Genomic DNA, 15,356 nt, shown 5'->3' with positions numbered 1-15,356 from the left:
TTATTCAGCCTGGTTCTAGTTCTTGGTTGTACCTTACTTTATCTTTAAGGAAAATCTTTGTGATTGTTAAAGCTGAATTCTTTTTTTAGTGGTTCCCGGTAATTGAGGCTATGCCTGTCAGTCCCCAATGGGAAGAGTTAAATCAGCACCTAGATGCAGGCTGATTAGAAACTGAGTGCTCAAGCAGCAACTTTTTTTTTTTTTTGTATTTTTTTGAAGTTGGAAACGGGGAGGCAGTCAGACAGACTCTAACATGCGCCCGACTGGAATCCACCCAGCATGCCCACCAGGGGGCAATATTCTGCCCATCTGGGGCGTCGCTCTACCACAACCAAAGCCATTCTAATACCTGAGGCAGAGGCCACAGAGCCATCCTCAGCACCCGGGCCAACTTTGCTCCAGTGAAGCCTTGGCTGCGGAAGGGGAAGAGAGAGACAGAGAGGAAGGAGAGGGTGAGGGGTGGAGAAGTAGATGGGCACTTCTCCTGTGTGCCCTGGCCGGGAATTGAACCCGGGACTCCTGTATGCCAGGCCGACACTCTACCACTGAACCAACCAGCCAGGGCACAAGCAGCAACTTTGAATCATGTAATAAACTTCTTTCAGGGAAAACCTAGGAGATGTGCATTTCACTCTGCTACCTCTATAATGAGCCCTGGAAAGATAGTCATTAATAAGTGTTTTTTTTTTGTTGTTTGTTTGTTTCTTTACTGAATTCTGTGGGAGCCATGAATGCAAGTGCCACTGGCCACAAAAGCCAGGTAACCAATGGCTGCATATCTTGGGTAGTAGCTACAAAACCCAGCACTGGACATGTGTACAAGCTCCTTTCAGAGAGACACCAGTGACTTGGCACAATCAGAAGGAGTACTCAGAGATCACACTTGCCTGTCTCTCCAGACTCCAAAGAGAATTTTATTTGGCCCCTAGATGTGTATTAAATTATAAACCTGGCTCTGGCTGGCTTTCTCAGTGAATAGAGCATCAGCCTGGCATGCAGACATCCCAGTTCGATTTCTGGTGTGGATACACAGGAGAAGCAATCATTTGCTTCTCTCTCCCTCCATCTTCCCATTCTCTCCCTCTTCCCCTTCCACACACAGTGGATCAATTAGTCCAAGCGTCAGCCTCAGATGCTGAAATTGGTTGATTTGAGCATTGGCCCCAGACCAGATGGAGTTACTTGGTGAATCTTGGTTGGGGCTCATGATGGAGCCTGTCTCTCTATTTCTTCTCCTTTCACTTAAAAAATAAGAACACAAACCTGACACTCAGGCTATATATTTTAAGATACACAGATAGTTCTCTTTCAGGGAAACACTAGAAGATGGTCTTCACTTTTTTTGTATTTATTTATTTGCCTACTGCCTCTGACCTAAACCCATGAAAAGGAGCCACAACTAGTCTTCCCAACATATTTAAGAACTGTTTTGTATTTGTGGTAGTGTTGTGGGTCTTGTGGACACAAACACTATTATCTTTCAGGGCGAGGTGCTTTAGGGTTCTCTGCCACAAATAAAAGTCTTTAAAGTTAGGGCATTAGGTGTTGGATCCAAACCCTGTATCCTCAAGTAGAAGCTAGGACTTGTGCGCTCTGCATGATCATGTGCCCCTGTGATGCAATAGGTTTTATGGTCAAAATATGCCTCTAATTTTCCTATCCATTTTTATGTGGTTGTTTTTCTCTTTAGCCTAGGAATCACTCAACTGGTTTCTGTACTATTTTCAGAGGGAATTGTTTTATGTGTAGATGTAGACTTGGTGTATTTATGAGAAAAGGTGAGTTAAGAATCCTCTTATGTTTTTAACACAGGATTAATTCCCCCACTACCTGTCTCTAGGCTTGTCAAGATAATGAAATGCGATATTTAGGTATAAAACACTTTGAAAAGAATAGGACCCAATATAAATATAAGAGCAGGTTGCTTTGGCATGACTAAATAAGGATGCATTTCAATGTGGGTGAGAAGCTTATGTAGAATATCTCAGCTCTTCCCACTTCATGGCAAGGCATACACAAATCTCCCTTTTGTTTATACAGTTGCAAATAAAGCTGATTTAGTCTAAGCAGTCTATCATGGGCCAGGTGACTCAGAGATCCCAAAATTTGTTGCCAGGTTCTTTCTGAAAGAAATAGCAAGGTGACTGGCTTATATTCCAGTTGTTTGAGCTGCCAAATGACTCTTAAGAAAACAGCTCTCTCCACCAGCACACAAAGAAGTCACCTTCTTCTTTCCTCCCTATTCTTTTATTTTAATCTTTTGTAATGGGTGGTTTCCAGATTCCAAAAGTGTAAACACAACATGTCTGTTCTGTAGTTTCTATTATCCAGTGAAAATTGGAAAAAAAGTACCATAATGCTTCTTAATTTTCTTTTAAAATTCCTTTGTGCAAATAATTTGTTTCTAAATACCAGTGTTCCTTGCATGATTTGGATGAGGTGGGATGGAACAGAAATAGAATTTTTATCAATCTATTGCAGAAAATGCTTTTTCCTGAGGAAAAAAAATAGCATAATCAAAATACTCACTTTCTCAGGATTTTTGTGATAACTACACTGGGGATAAAATTCTGCAAAGATACTTTAAAGATTGGGGAAGAAGTGGTTGCTACATTTGAAAGAAAAATACTTCAAGGTTTTTTTTTCCTCTACATTTCTAAGAAATGTATTTCTCCAAGAATATAGAAGATTAAATTGAATTGTATTTTTATTATAATATAAATTGTGTAAACAATTGGAAAATAGAACTTTTAAATATTAAATGCACTTTGACCCTTATTGAATATGTGGATTTGAATATTTAACATCATATTTTCTTTGTAAGTTCTATATCTTAAGTGTCTTGTACTGTCTCAAGTTAGTGTGCTAATTTCCCTTGTATAGTTTCACAAGACAATATTTTCATTCACTAACAACATTTCATAGTTTGTTAATAACATCAACCCAGGCCCATTTCACTGTGTGCCAGCTTTAGGGCTATAGGATATATAGGGACATTTGCATAGCCCTGGTAAATATTAAATATCAGTAGAGAGAGGGTAACAATAGCATTTACCAGTAGTCTGGAAGTTCCTTTCAGATATAAATGAATGCATACGATTTCTTCAGCCTATTAAGCAGATGCCCTGTTCAACTGTGGTGCGTATATTAGTTTTGAAACACAGTTTTAGAATGCTGTGGTTAGGAATACACATGTATGAATATTTCAGGTGTGAGTTTTAGGGATGCGATTTAAAATTTTAAAATTTTAATTTTAATTTAAACATTAATCTTGAAGATGTATAAACATTACTAGTTTTGATAAATTTTAGAAGAGTAATTAGGATTATAGTACAGCATAAATGAAAAGAGTACCTAACAGTTTAAAGGATTTTTTTAGATTGAATTACATTTTGAATAAAATCCATGGATCATTCATTTTGTCTGGAGTTCTACTTATTTTATTAACCAGATATTGATTTTCAGTTCCTCTTTACTGTTCATTTTATCTTTTGACATTGTGAACTGTTTTATAAGAAACTGTTTTAAAGTTTCAACATTACAGCTCCAAGTAGGGAAGCAATTTCTTTTTTTTTGGGGGGGGGGAAGCAATTTCTTAACATTTAGTTCAAAAAAAAAAGTGGGGAAGGCCTTGGTAGATTGGCTCAGTGGTAGGGCATTAGTTCAGTGTATGGATGTCCTAGGTTCGATCTGGCCAGGGCACACAGGAGAAGTAACCATCTGTTTGACCCCACCCCTTTTCCTTCTCTTTATCTCTATCTCTTTTTTTGGCCTCCTGCAGTCATGGCTTAGTTGGAGCAAGTTGGCCCTAGGCGCTGAGGATGGCTCTATGGCTCAGGTGCTAAAATAGCTTGGTTACTGAGCAATGGAGCATTGGCTCCAGATGGGCAGAGCATCTCCATGTAGGAGGCTTGCTGGGTGGATCCTGGTCTAGGCACATGCAAGCATCTATCACTCTGCTTCTCATTTTTCAGTTAAGAAAAAATTAAAAAAATTTTTTTTAATTTTAAAAAGTGGGCAAAAGTATTTCCTGCTACTAGCCTGAGACATAAAATAGATATTGAGGGGTTTTTTTTTCTATAGAAAAGTAAAATAAAATAAGAGGTTTAAAAAAATAGATTTTACAGAAGTATATTTTATTCTCTGTGGTTTTGCTACTCTGAATGTATAAAAGGGTATGGAATAATGAAAAACAAACACATCAAAGCCTTACTCTGAATGCTAGCATTTCTCTTTCTTTTTCTTTCAGCTTTCAGGAGAAGTGATTTTACAAATCACCAATGAACCAGTTCTGCCCTTCAGTGCTCTCGATATAGCTTTAGAAGTTCAAAACAGTCTTAAAGGTAATTTTTCTTTAAAGTATATTTAGTAACTTTTAAAAATAAAAAATCATTAAACTAATTTTCAAGAAAGAAACAGATGGAAATGACCTGGTGCACTAACTGATGTAATGCAGAGCCTCCCTCCTGATAGGAGATTGCTGTGAGAAGCGGGTAGAAGAATGCTGGCTGCCATGTTAATGAGAATGAGGTATATGATGAACAAGTATAAGGTGACTTAAGTTTTAAAGCATTTTCTACCTACCATTGTTTATCAAGATTTATAATTTCAAGTTCTAGTAATTTATAGATTCCATATGGAAAAATATAGTTTAGAATTTTTATTTATTTATTTATTTTGCGAAAGACAGAGAAAGAGGGACAGAAAGAGGGATAGACAGGGACAGACAGACAGGAAGAGAGAGAAATGAGAAGTATCAATTTTTCATTGAGACACATTGTTATTCACTGATTGCTTTCTCATATGTGCCTGGACAGGAAGTGGGAGGACTCCAGCTGAGCCAGTAACCCCCTGCACAAGCCAGTAACCATTGGTCTCAAGCCAGCAAACATGGGGTCAAATCTTTGACTCACGCTCAAGCCTGCAATCCCCACACTCAAGCTGGTGAATCCATTTTTAAGCTGGTGGGTTCACACTCAAGTGGACATAGGGGTTTTGGACCTGAGTCCTCAGCATCCCAGGCCGAGGCTCTATTCACTATGCCACTGCCCGGTCAGGCAGTTTTGGGATTTTTAAAAATGTTTGTACCTAACATTTAGTCAGTTCCAACAAAACTGTACCAGAAGTTTCTCTTTGAGGATTGGTTTCTATAAGGTATGGGTTCTATCCTATTTCACTAAAGACTGGCTTATCTTAGCTTAAGGATGATAAGAAAATTATTTCCATAGTCTCTGCTTCAATTCCTTCACATTTGAATCTATCTCTTTCTGCAGAATTTTGACACCACCCTAATAATTATCTTCATTTTTACTTTATCTACATATAAATCTTTCAATTAGGCTTATAATTTATCTTTATTAACCAAATACAAAGGTCAATATTATAATTAAAGAATGAGGCCTCCTTCTCTCTGAGTCATACATTTTATTATCAGATCTTTAATGAGTCACTTGCAAACATGCACTTCTCAATACAAAAGCTGATATAAAGAGCCAAATATTTTCAGTATCTGAAAGTTTAATACGTTTTTCTACTACCTGTGTTATTTTCTAACCAAGAGAATACTACAACCCCCAATTATTGTTAGGATTTTTATTTTTGTAGCTGTAGAAACCATACTTTTAGGAGCAATTGCACTGTTGTACAGAGGCTGTTTGCTCTCATACTAAATGGCCTTATTACTCTGCTTTGTTATATATATATTTAAGTCAGTCTCAATATAGTTTTCTTCTTTTGTGAAGCTTCTTTCTCACTGTTGTCAATGTGACTCCAGTAACAGTCCCTTGCCTTTCACTTTTAATTTACTAGTTTTAGAATATTTTAGGCTTAGCCACTGAGTCATCAAGTTTATGACATTTTGAAAAATAAGAACAGAGCTACCATAAATAAAGAACAAAATGTTCTATGAATATTAGTATTATCTTTTCTCCAAGAATTTATTTTAAGCATCTATTTCACTCATTCTGTAGACTGTTTTAATTTTTTTTTTTTTTTGCTTTTTTTTTTTTTAATTTTTTTTGTATTTTTCTGAAGCTAGAAACGGGGAGAGACAGTCAGACAGACTCCCGCATGCGCCCGACCGGGATCCACCTGACACGCCCACCAGGGGGCGACGCTCTGCCCACCAGGGGGTGATGCTCTGCCCCTCCGGGGCATCACTCTGCCATGACCAGAGCCACTCTAGTGCCTGGGGCAGAGGCCAAGGAGCCATCCCCAGCGCCCGGGGCCATCTTTGCTCCAATGGAGCCTCGGCTGTGGGAGGGGAAGAGAGAGACAGAGAGGAAGGAGAGGGGGAGGAGGGGTGGAGAAGCAGATGGGCGCTTCTCCTGTGTGCCCTGGCCAGGAATCGAACCCGGGACTTCTGCACGCCAGGCCGATGCTCTACCACTGAGCCAACTGGCCAGGGCCTAGACTGTTTTAATTTTTATACTTAAAAAAGTTCAGTTGGTACTGTATACAATACTTAAAACTGTCAGAGAATAGAAGCAGATTATTACTTGAGAATAGAAAGGTTTATTAATCTATAAAGGAATAATTGCCATTCATAAGAAAGATCCTGAAAAAGGATACTAATTTTCAACAAAGAAACAAATGAAAATTAGCATTGCATGATAAAATTATAAATGATTTACAAATTGCTTTTCATTTTTTTCTTTTTTTATTAAATGAAAAGTGGGAGGCAGGGTGGTCGAGACTGACTCTTGCATGTACTCCAATTATAATCTACCCAGTAAGCCCTCTACAGAGTGATGCTCTGCCCATCTGGGTCTACTGCCTTGTTGCTTGGCAACTGAGCTATTTTAGTGCCTGAGGAGAGGCCATGGAGCCATCCTCAGTGTCCAGAGCCAAATTGCTCGAACCATTCAAGCCATGGCTGTGTGAGGGGAGGAGAGAGAGGGAGACAGAGAGAAAGAAAGAAAGAAAGAAAGAAAGAAAGAAAGAAAGAAAGAAAGAAAGAAAGAAAGAAAGAAAGAAAGAAAGAAAGAAAGGAGGGAGGGAGGGAGGGAGGGAGGGAGGGAGGGAGGGAGGGAGGAAGGAAGGAAGGAAGGAAGGAAGGAAGGAAGGAAGGAAGGAAGGAAGGAAGGAAGGAAGGAAAGAAGGAAGGAAGGAAGGAAGGAAGGAAGGAAGGAAGGAAGAGGTGGGAGAGGTGGAGAAGCAGATGGTCACTTCTCCTGTGTGCCCAGACTGGGAATCAAACCCGGTACTTCCACATGCCAGGTTGACACTCTACCATTGAGCCAACAGCAAGAGCCACAAATTGCTTTTCTAAGTTAAAATTCTTGTGATAAATTTCTATTGCATTTGTAATAAATACATGAAGAGTTTTATTTTAATATATAGAAATGGAATCAGCAAAAACAAAAATATTAGCACTATTGTAATTTTAAATGCCAAGTTCTATTATATTTTAAATAATTGAGTTCATTTTAAGCATCATAAACACAATATTTTAGCATTATAATTACCATATGGACATTTCAAACAATATAATCTACTTCTGAAGGTCAAATGATGTCTTAATGGATCATTGTTGGAATTATAATTTTTGTTTTTGTGAGTGGTTAGAGATTCCTTTCAAAATCTAAAGAAAAGTAAGTTCTCTCTCCCCAGAAAACTTCATATGTACAAAATGTTTGCTACAAAGATTTTCATTGCAGGCCAAATACCACTAAGTTAACCACTAAGTCTATGTGAAACTCTCCCTAAAATACAAAGTTCTCAGTGGATGAGGGTCATTTGGGCTTCTTGCTGTTATATCAGCCTTGGTGAATATATTTATCTTTGATTGTTGTTTATTTTTCAGTTTTGTTTTCTTTTGATGGGAAACTCTTTGGGTCTGTCACTTTCACTCAGAAACAGGCAGCCAGATTTGAGATGCAGCTGATATTAGAAAAACAAGGCAAAGAAAAACAAAATGTAACAACAAAAACAGAAAAAAACAGACATATTTTTATGACCTGATTATAAATATTTGTCCAAAGTGATATGATATGTCACCATTAAGCCATACATTTTGTATTTTAGCAATCATGATTCAAACTTATTCACTTGTATCATAGTCAAAAGTTATTCAAATTCCTGCTTAGTGTTATTTGGTGTATCTGCTCTATTTTGACTTCTTTGATTATAACCTTATTTCTGAAATAGAATACTTGAATATACTAATGTATAAATAATGAACACTACTTACTAACACCTAAATACATATTTCCGTTAGTTACAATGCTAGCTGATTTCATTAGTTAAATACAATTCTTGTAGCTAAATGAAACATTTTATTGCTTAATACAACCTTAAATTGTTGATATATTTTTTATGTTGTTATGACAGTTAGCAATGACTAGTCTTCAGTTCTCAATTACAGTTAGAAAAAGTGACCTTTAGAGCTGAACTATAAAATACTGTTTCTCCTTTCTGCAAAGAGTTTAAGTATGAAGGTCTCTGAAACCCAATTGCATTTTCAGCAGTGTAATTTTTACCCCTTGACAACCGGCCATCTTGTTTATTTATTACACTGGTTTATGGTAGCAGCAGACCTTTCTTTACTATTCTCACAGCCACCAAGAAGGAGAATTTTCAAGTGAATAATTTGTTTGAGTTGATTTATTGGATGGTTCTTGAAAGCTCAATTTGACTGTATGACCTTGGATCTTAATATTTGGCCAATGCCAAACACAGAAGTTAAAGAATGAATATTTATATGTGGTGCATGGAGATGTAGTATAAATGGTGACTGATAAGTTAACTGATATTAAAAAATTTACATATAAAGCAATATACTAGTTTGCAAGGGTAGAAGAGGTGTGAAGAATAATATGCCACCACAACATTGAACTTGAAAAGAGACCAAGAAATGAGCAATTAATAACCTTACTAAGTTTACTGTTTCTCACTGTAATCATCTTTTAGTGTATGACAACACTTCAATCATTAATGACTTTAATTCTGATGCTTTTTGTTTAATATCTGCTATTTTTCTTTGTCAGACGTCTGATTGTTATTTTTTAGCATCATTGTAAAAACTACAGATGACCAAATAAAGTAAAAGTCATTTTCAGTTAATCTGGCTATGTACACATTTATTTAGTGCAAGCCAGATTCAGCAGGGAACATAATTTCAAATGCTGTGGCTTGTTGCCACTTCCCAGTTGTCTCACTAAAAGTAAAAATTGTTGTTGGCAGCATTTTCTCCTGTTCTTTGAAAAACTGACAATGCTGATCTGATGCGACTTTTTTTTTTAGAAGGGGAGATTTAGAAGGAGAGCATTTCAAGGTGATGGTGCCACAAAGGAAAGCACTCTGTGTTTATATTTGTAGCTTCATATTTTCAAGTTCTTTTTTTTTCTTATTTTTATTAGTTTTAATGCAGTGACATTGATAAATCAGGGTACATACATATGTTCTGAGAAAACATCTCCAGATTATTTTGACATTTGATTATGTTGCATTCAAGTTCTTTTTTATAGTCAAAAATGGTTAAGACTCACCTAACATCTTTTTTTTCTTTATGAGAAATATAAAATGAATTTAGCAATTCTTAAAATTAAATATGTGCTGTATGATTGCATAATTCTGGCCCTCAGCCTGTCTGTGTCTAGTCTTGGTTTTAATTACCACCAGTTAAACCTCTAAACTAACCTCTAGATAAGGGTGGGTCTTCGTGGTACGTGGTTCTGTGCCCAACCTGAGATCCAAAGCAGTCCATCTGAAAACAAGTTCTGAATCATGCTAGATTTCAAATGGTGTGACCTTAACTGGCATTTCTGGAACTGACATTTTTGAGTGACAAGGATTTAAATGGAAAAGCATTCTTGAAGAAGTATCTTGCTGAAATTGATGGAGAAAATTGATGAGATTGGCCAGCCATTTTCTAAAACTATGTTAGGTATCAATCCTCGTTGTATTTTTGTAAGGATTATGATTATATGTAACTATATTAAAGATTATACTTCATTTATTTATATTCTATCCCTTGTTTCAAAACAGGATTTTGAGACAGCTGGGTCTATAACACAATCTGATTGTCTCTATATTGTCAGTGTTTGTCTCCCCAAACAAATTTTTCTTCCCCCCCACTTCTATTTGAACTCATATTTATATTGCAAAATGTCCCTTAATTTTTTGTGTGTGATAGAGACAGAGAGAAAGACAGAGAGAGGGACAGATAGGGACATATAGACAGGAAGGGAGAGAGATGAGAAGCATCAATCCTTTTTTGCAGCTCCTTAGTTGTTCATTGATTGCTTTCTCATATGTGCCTTAACTGGGGGTCTACAGCAGAGCAAGTGATACTTTGCTCAAGCCAGTGACCTTGGGCTCAAGTCAGCAACCTTGGACTTCAAACCAATGACCTCTGGACTCAAGCCAGTAACCATGGGGTCATGCTCAATCCAGCGACCCCGCTCTCAAGCTGGTGAGCCCACACTCAAGCTGGTGACCTCGAGGTTTTGAACCTGGGTCCTCTGTGTCCCAGTCCAACACTCTGTCCACTGTACCACCTCCTGGTCAGGCCATCCTTTAATTATTATTCTAAGAACTTTGTTTCTTTGTAATCCTCAGAATTATTCTTACTTTTCTTTTGTTTAATCCCTGTCTTTATACTTTGTTGCTATTCATACAACTTTTCTTTGTGATCATTATTTTCTTCCCTATTCTGAGTACTTCATCCAAATTCTTTAAAGTTTTCTTTTCAGTACCTATATTTTATTTTATTTTAGAACCTACATTTTATATGTTACCACATTAATTGAAATATTTTAATGACATTGCTTGTCCTACTTTCTCATAAGAGAAATGCTTTATTGTATTGTGAATATTTTCCCTATATGTTATTTTTAGAATAAAACCCTGTCCATGACAGGATACTACAATAGTCTCCCTGGCAACATTAAATAAAAACATTTTTAAATCTACTTCTAATCTTGGCTTGTAATAGAGCATAGAATAGACTTGCCCTCATGTTGATCCATTTTTATCTAAGCCTTTTATTTTCTTTTTCAGTTTCTTTATTTAGCCAAAACATAATTAAACCTACATGTGTTATTAAATTAAACAGCTCCAACTTTCTGCCATAGCATAAGGGTGATAAAAATAAACCACACATGAATTTAATTTGTTCAAGAAAGCTTTTGCTCACCCTTCCAAAGCAGCCAATAACCAGATCATGTAACTGCAAACATAACACAGTGGGAGCATCTGTGGGCCATAAAAAGAGCCCTGGTTTAATTTTTACACTAGTCATACGCACCCATTCCATGCAATATGTTGAAAATCTTGCTAGATTTGTATCTACCTTGGCACCTAGATCATTGGATAACATTTAGAAAACAGGATAACCCTTAGAATTTGTCCCCTGTTTTGTTGTTGTTGTTTTAAATGGCCAACCTAATTTTTCTAAATATGCCACTTTGATATCTTCGCCAAAAAAATTTTTTTCTGTGTATTCAGTTTAGGCATAATTAATCTCTGTCTTCTGGCATATATTATCTTTTATTTATGTATTATAAAATCAATGTTAGATTGTTTGAGTATCACTAGAGTGCCAGCACTCACACTTCTTTCTCTACCTGTGTCTTTGTTGATTTAACTTTAAATAACCAGCCAAGATGATTCATTATGATTCATACTAAAGAAGGCAGCATGGTGATTAGAAAATGTGGGATAATAAAGGATTGTTGTTTTCCCTGGATTAAATTATATTGGCAATTTCCTTTCTTTAGTGATATCATGAGATACTTTAAAGATGACATTAAGTAACATACATTTTTCCCCCAAATAATCTTCTACTCTGTTTTTAAACAGTGTGTTCTGAGGAATATGGGTCACACTTTTTGTTGTCACTATAAATCAGTGAACTCTAAACTGAGATTATGCAATTGTTAACACCTTTAAAACTGTGATAAGCTTACCTGTAGAAGAATAGGTTTTGTGAAATATTACTAAAGTAAAAGGCTATCTTCCTTCGATAAAAAATGTAAATTATGACCAGTGTATCTCAGTCTTAATTTTAAATGAAATTGAGTGAGTCTTTAAAAATACAGCCAGTAAATAGAAACAAAGAGATATAAAAATAGAAATAAAATTTAAAACATTTTGGAATCTGAAACTGAAAAGGCCATCAGCTTTTTAAAAAAATTTTTTTTTAGAGAAAGAGAGAGAGACAGATAGATAAGAAGGGAGAGAAATGAAAAGCATCAATTCTTCGTGTGGCACCTTAGTTATTCATTCATTGCTTTCTCATATGTGCTTTGACCAAGGGGCTCCAGCCAAGTAGGTAACCACTTGCTCAGGCCAGCGACCTTAGGCTTCAAGCCAGTGAGTGACCTTTGGGCTCCAGCCAGTGACCATGGGGTCATGTATATGATTCTGTGCTCAATTCAATGACCACAGGGTTTCTAACCAGAGTTCTCAGTGTCCCAGGCCTATGCTCTACCTACTATACCACTGCCTGGTCAGGCTGTAGTTACTGCTCTTACCCAGAACTCTTAGAGGCCATGTGAATAGGGATTGTATGAAGTACCTTTGAGCTCTTTCTCTCTCTCTCTCTCTCTTTTTTTTTTTACAGAGACAGAGAGAGAGTTAGAGGGATAGATAGGGACAGACAGACAAGAATGAAGAGAGATGAGAAGCATCAATCATTAGTTTTTTGTTGTGACACTTTAGTTGTTCATTGATTGCTTTCTCATATGTGCCGTGACCGTGGGCTTTCAGCAGACTGAGTAACCCCTTGCTCAAGCCAGCGACCTTGGGTTCAAGCTAGTGAGCTTTGCTGAAACCAGATGAGCCCCTGCTCAAACTGGCAACCTCGGGGTCTCGAACCTGGGTCCTCGGTATCCCAGTCCAATGCTCTATCCACTGCGCTACCGCCTGGCCAGGCACCTTTGAGCTTCTTATCTTTTGAAATGTGTTTTGAGGTCTTGTATCAAAGGTCCTTGGAAGGAATACATTTCCAGGGAAGTACCCTGCCACTTTAGGTGTCTCCAGAAAATCCTAGGTATTGAACCAAATGACTCAAAGTTCTTGTGATATTTAACCTCACTCTAATCTCATGTGTTTGGCAGGGTGTCTGTTAAAACTGACTTTAGAGATTAAGAAACTGGGCCTCAAGGACAAAGAGGTGTGTGTGTGTGTGTGTGTTTGTGTGTGTGTGTGGCTTACTCAAGTAAGTGGGAAGTTCAGGGCTTGAATAGTAGGTCTGTCAGATTCCAAAGCCCCTGCTCTTTCTACTATAACACACTTTTCCTTGAACTACTTTCATGGGGGAATGATTCAGGGTGATGGTTAGGTAGAAGGCAGGAAATTCCTTGGGTAATAGTAATGTGTTTCTTCAAACACATTTTAAAACCTCTGTTGGATTGGCTTGCTTAAATCTCTTTATGTATCTCAATATCTGCCGACTAATAATTTTTCCTTTCCTCTGTCTCCTTCCTTTCTCTTAAATTACTATTTATACTGCTTATAATATCCAGCTTTGTCCTATCTTTAAAAAGGTAGAAAAATAGGAGTTTAAGTTAGAAGCAGTTTAAAACTGTGAAAGGGTGAGGACTGAGGGAAGAGAAAGGGGAAAAGCCTGAACACATTGTTTACAGATGGAACACTCACTTCAACCACTTTCACGTAGAACAAGTCCAAGAAATTTCTAAAGTTCCATTTGAGAGGTTAATTTTATGATTTGTGTCTCAAGTATTACTTCTTCCCTGGGATCTATTAAACATATTCTTGTACACAATGAACTCTTATGTCATCCTCATAAGCATTAATTTTATTTGACACCTTATTCTTTAGTTGTGGATTATTTATAACTAGATTAGAAACCTATTAAGGATAGAGGCTTAATCTTATATGTCTTTGTCTCTTTCCCAGTACTTAAAGAATAACACACAAAATAAGCACTTAATGAAAATTCATTTGTTACTTTATTTTCAGATGAAAGAGGAAAGCATACAAACTATTGTTTGAAATGTAGAAGTACATTTCAATTGGCTCTTGAATAATATCAAGATAATTTCACTAGGGAATCTCAATTATTTTGTATTATGTTAAAGTTTATTTTTAATATTTATCATAAATCATTCTGTTCTTCCATGCTATAAAAACTTATTATTGCTTCCTGGCGGCAAGATGGTGATGGAGTAGGCAGATGTACCAACTTCCACCTCCCAGAACCAAAGTGGATTACAACTTAATTTTAAGAACCATCATCTGAAAAAACCAACTTTGGACTAAACTAAGAGGCCTCTTCAACCAAGGAACACTGACGAAGGCACACTGAGATGGTAGAAAAAGCAGAAACGCGGAGAAGGCTTCCCAGCTTCTCAGAGCGAACAACAGCCCAGAGAGATTCCCATGGCGGGAAGTGAGTTTATCAGAAAGGGGAGGGTCCTGAGCCCCCGGAACAAAGCCCCAGCCTGCAGCCCCAGAGCCTAGAAGAGGCATATGGACAGTATTTAGCTGCGAAACAAGTCAGGATACTGTTTGTGAGAAAGAGACAGATTTCTCAGACCCAGGATGCTTCTTAAAGGGATCGTGCAAAAAACCTCTCTCTCAACCACCCACCCAGGGCTCTGGGGGAGTGGAGAGAAGACCGGAGCAGTGGGAAGGGAGTATAATCTAGGAGGCACAGGGAGAAACACTTTGACCCTGGGTTGAGTCACTCCCCAAATCTGAAGCAAATATTTCCCCTGGAAATAGCAATACCAGCAGAGGGAAGCAGGACACCAGCCAAACAAACACTTCCACGGCACTCAGAGAGGAGTTGCTTAGAAGCTTTTGGGACTGCAGTATGGAGCAAGGGTCCCCAAACTTTTTACACGAGGAGCCAGTTCACTGTCACTCAGACTGGTGGAGAGCTGGACTATAAAAAAAACTCTGAACAAATCCCTATGCACACTGCACATATCTTATTTTAAAGTAAATAAACGGGAACAAATATAATATTTAAAATAAAGAACAAATAAATTTAAATCAACAAACTGACCCGTATTTCAATGGTAACTATGGTCCTGCTTTTGGCTAATGAGATGGTCAATGTGCTCCTCTCACTGACCACCAATGAAAGAGGTACTTCTTCTGGAAGTGCGGTGGGGGGGGGGCAGATAAATGGCCTCAGGGGGTCACATGTGGCCTGCGGGCCATAGTTTGGGAACCCCTGGTATGGAGTATTAGGGTATAAGCTGCAGCACCCCACCACAAGGCTAAGGGCTCATGGTTTGGTTGCTCCGCTACCCAACCATGAAAGCTGGAACTCCCACTAGTGAGCGGGGGAGGGACCAGGTTGACCAGCACTGCAAAAGTGGGTGCTTTTTATAAAAAGGTTCACCATCACGGCACTAGATCAACTGGATTTAATAAATATC

At 37.6% G+C, this 15,356-nt stretch overlaps 1 protein-coding gene across 6 annotated transcripts in view; it reads left to right on the top strand.

The window, feature by feature from the left end:
* Positions 1–15,356, top strand: part of NAALADL2 (N-acetylated alpha-linked acidic dipeptidase like 2) — a 1,156,801-nt gene that overhangs the window by 1,066,986 nt on the left and 74,459 nt on the right. For all 6 annotated transcript variants that reach the window (XM_066347123.1, XM_066347120.1, XM_066347117.1 and 3 more), the window contains one exon: positions 4,250–4,343. In XM_066347123.1, coding sequence (XP_066203220.1) covers positions 4,250–4,343 — 94 coding nt within the window. The remainder of the gene's footprint in view (positions 1–4,249; positions 4,344–15,356) is intronic.

Source organism: Saccopteryx leptura, chromosome 8, assembly GCF_036850995.1.
Source record: "Saccopteryx leptura isolate mSacLep1 chromosome 8, mSacLep1_pri_phased_curated, whole genome shotgun sequence".
NCBI classification, from domain to species: domain Eukaryota; kingdom Metazoa; phylum Chordata; class Mammalia; order Chiroptera; family Emballonuridae; genus Saccopteryx; species Saccopteryx leptura.
The sequence above is the reverse complement of the archived record's forward strand: the minus strand, read 5'-3'. Positions and strand labels throughout refer to the sequence as shown.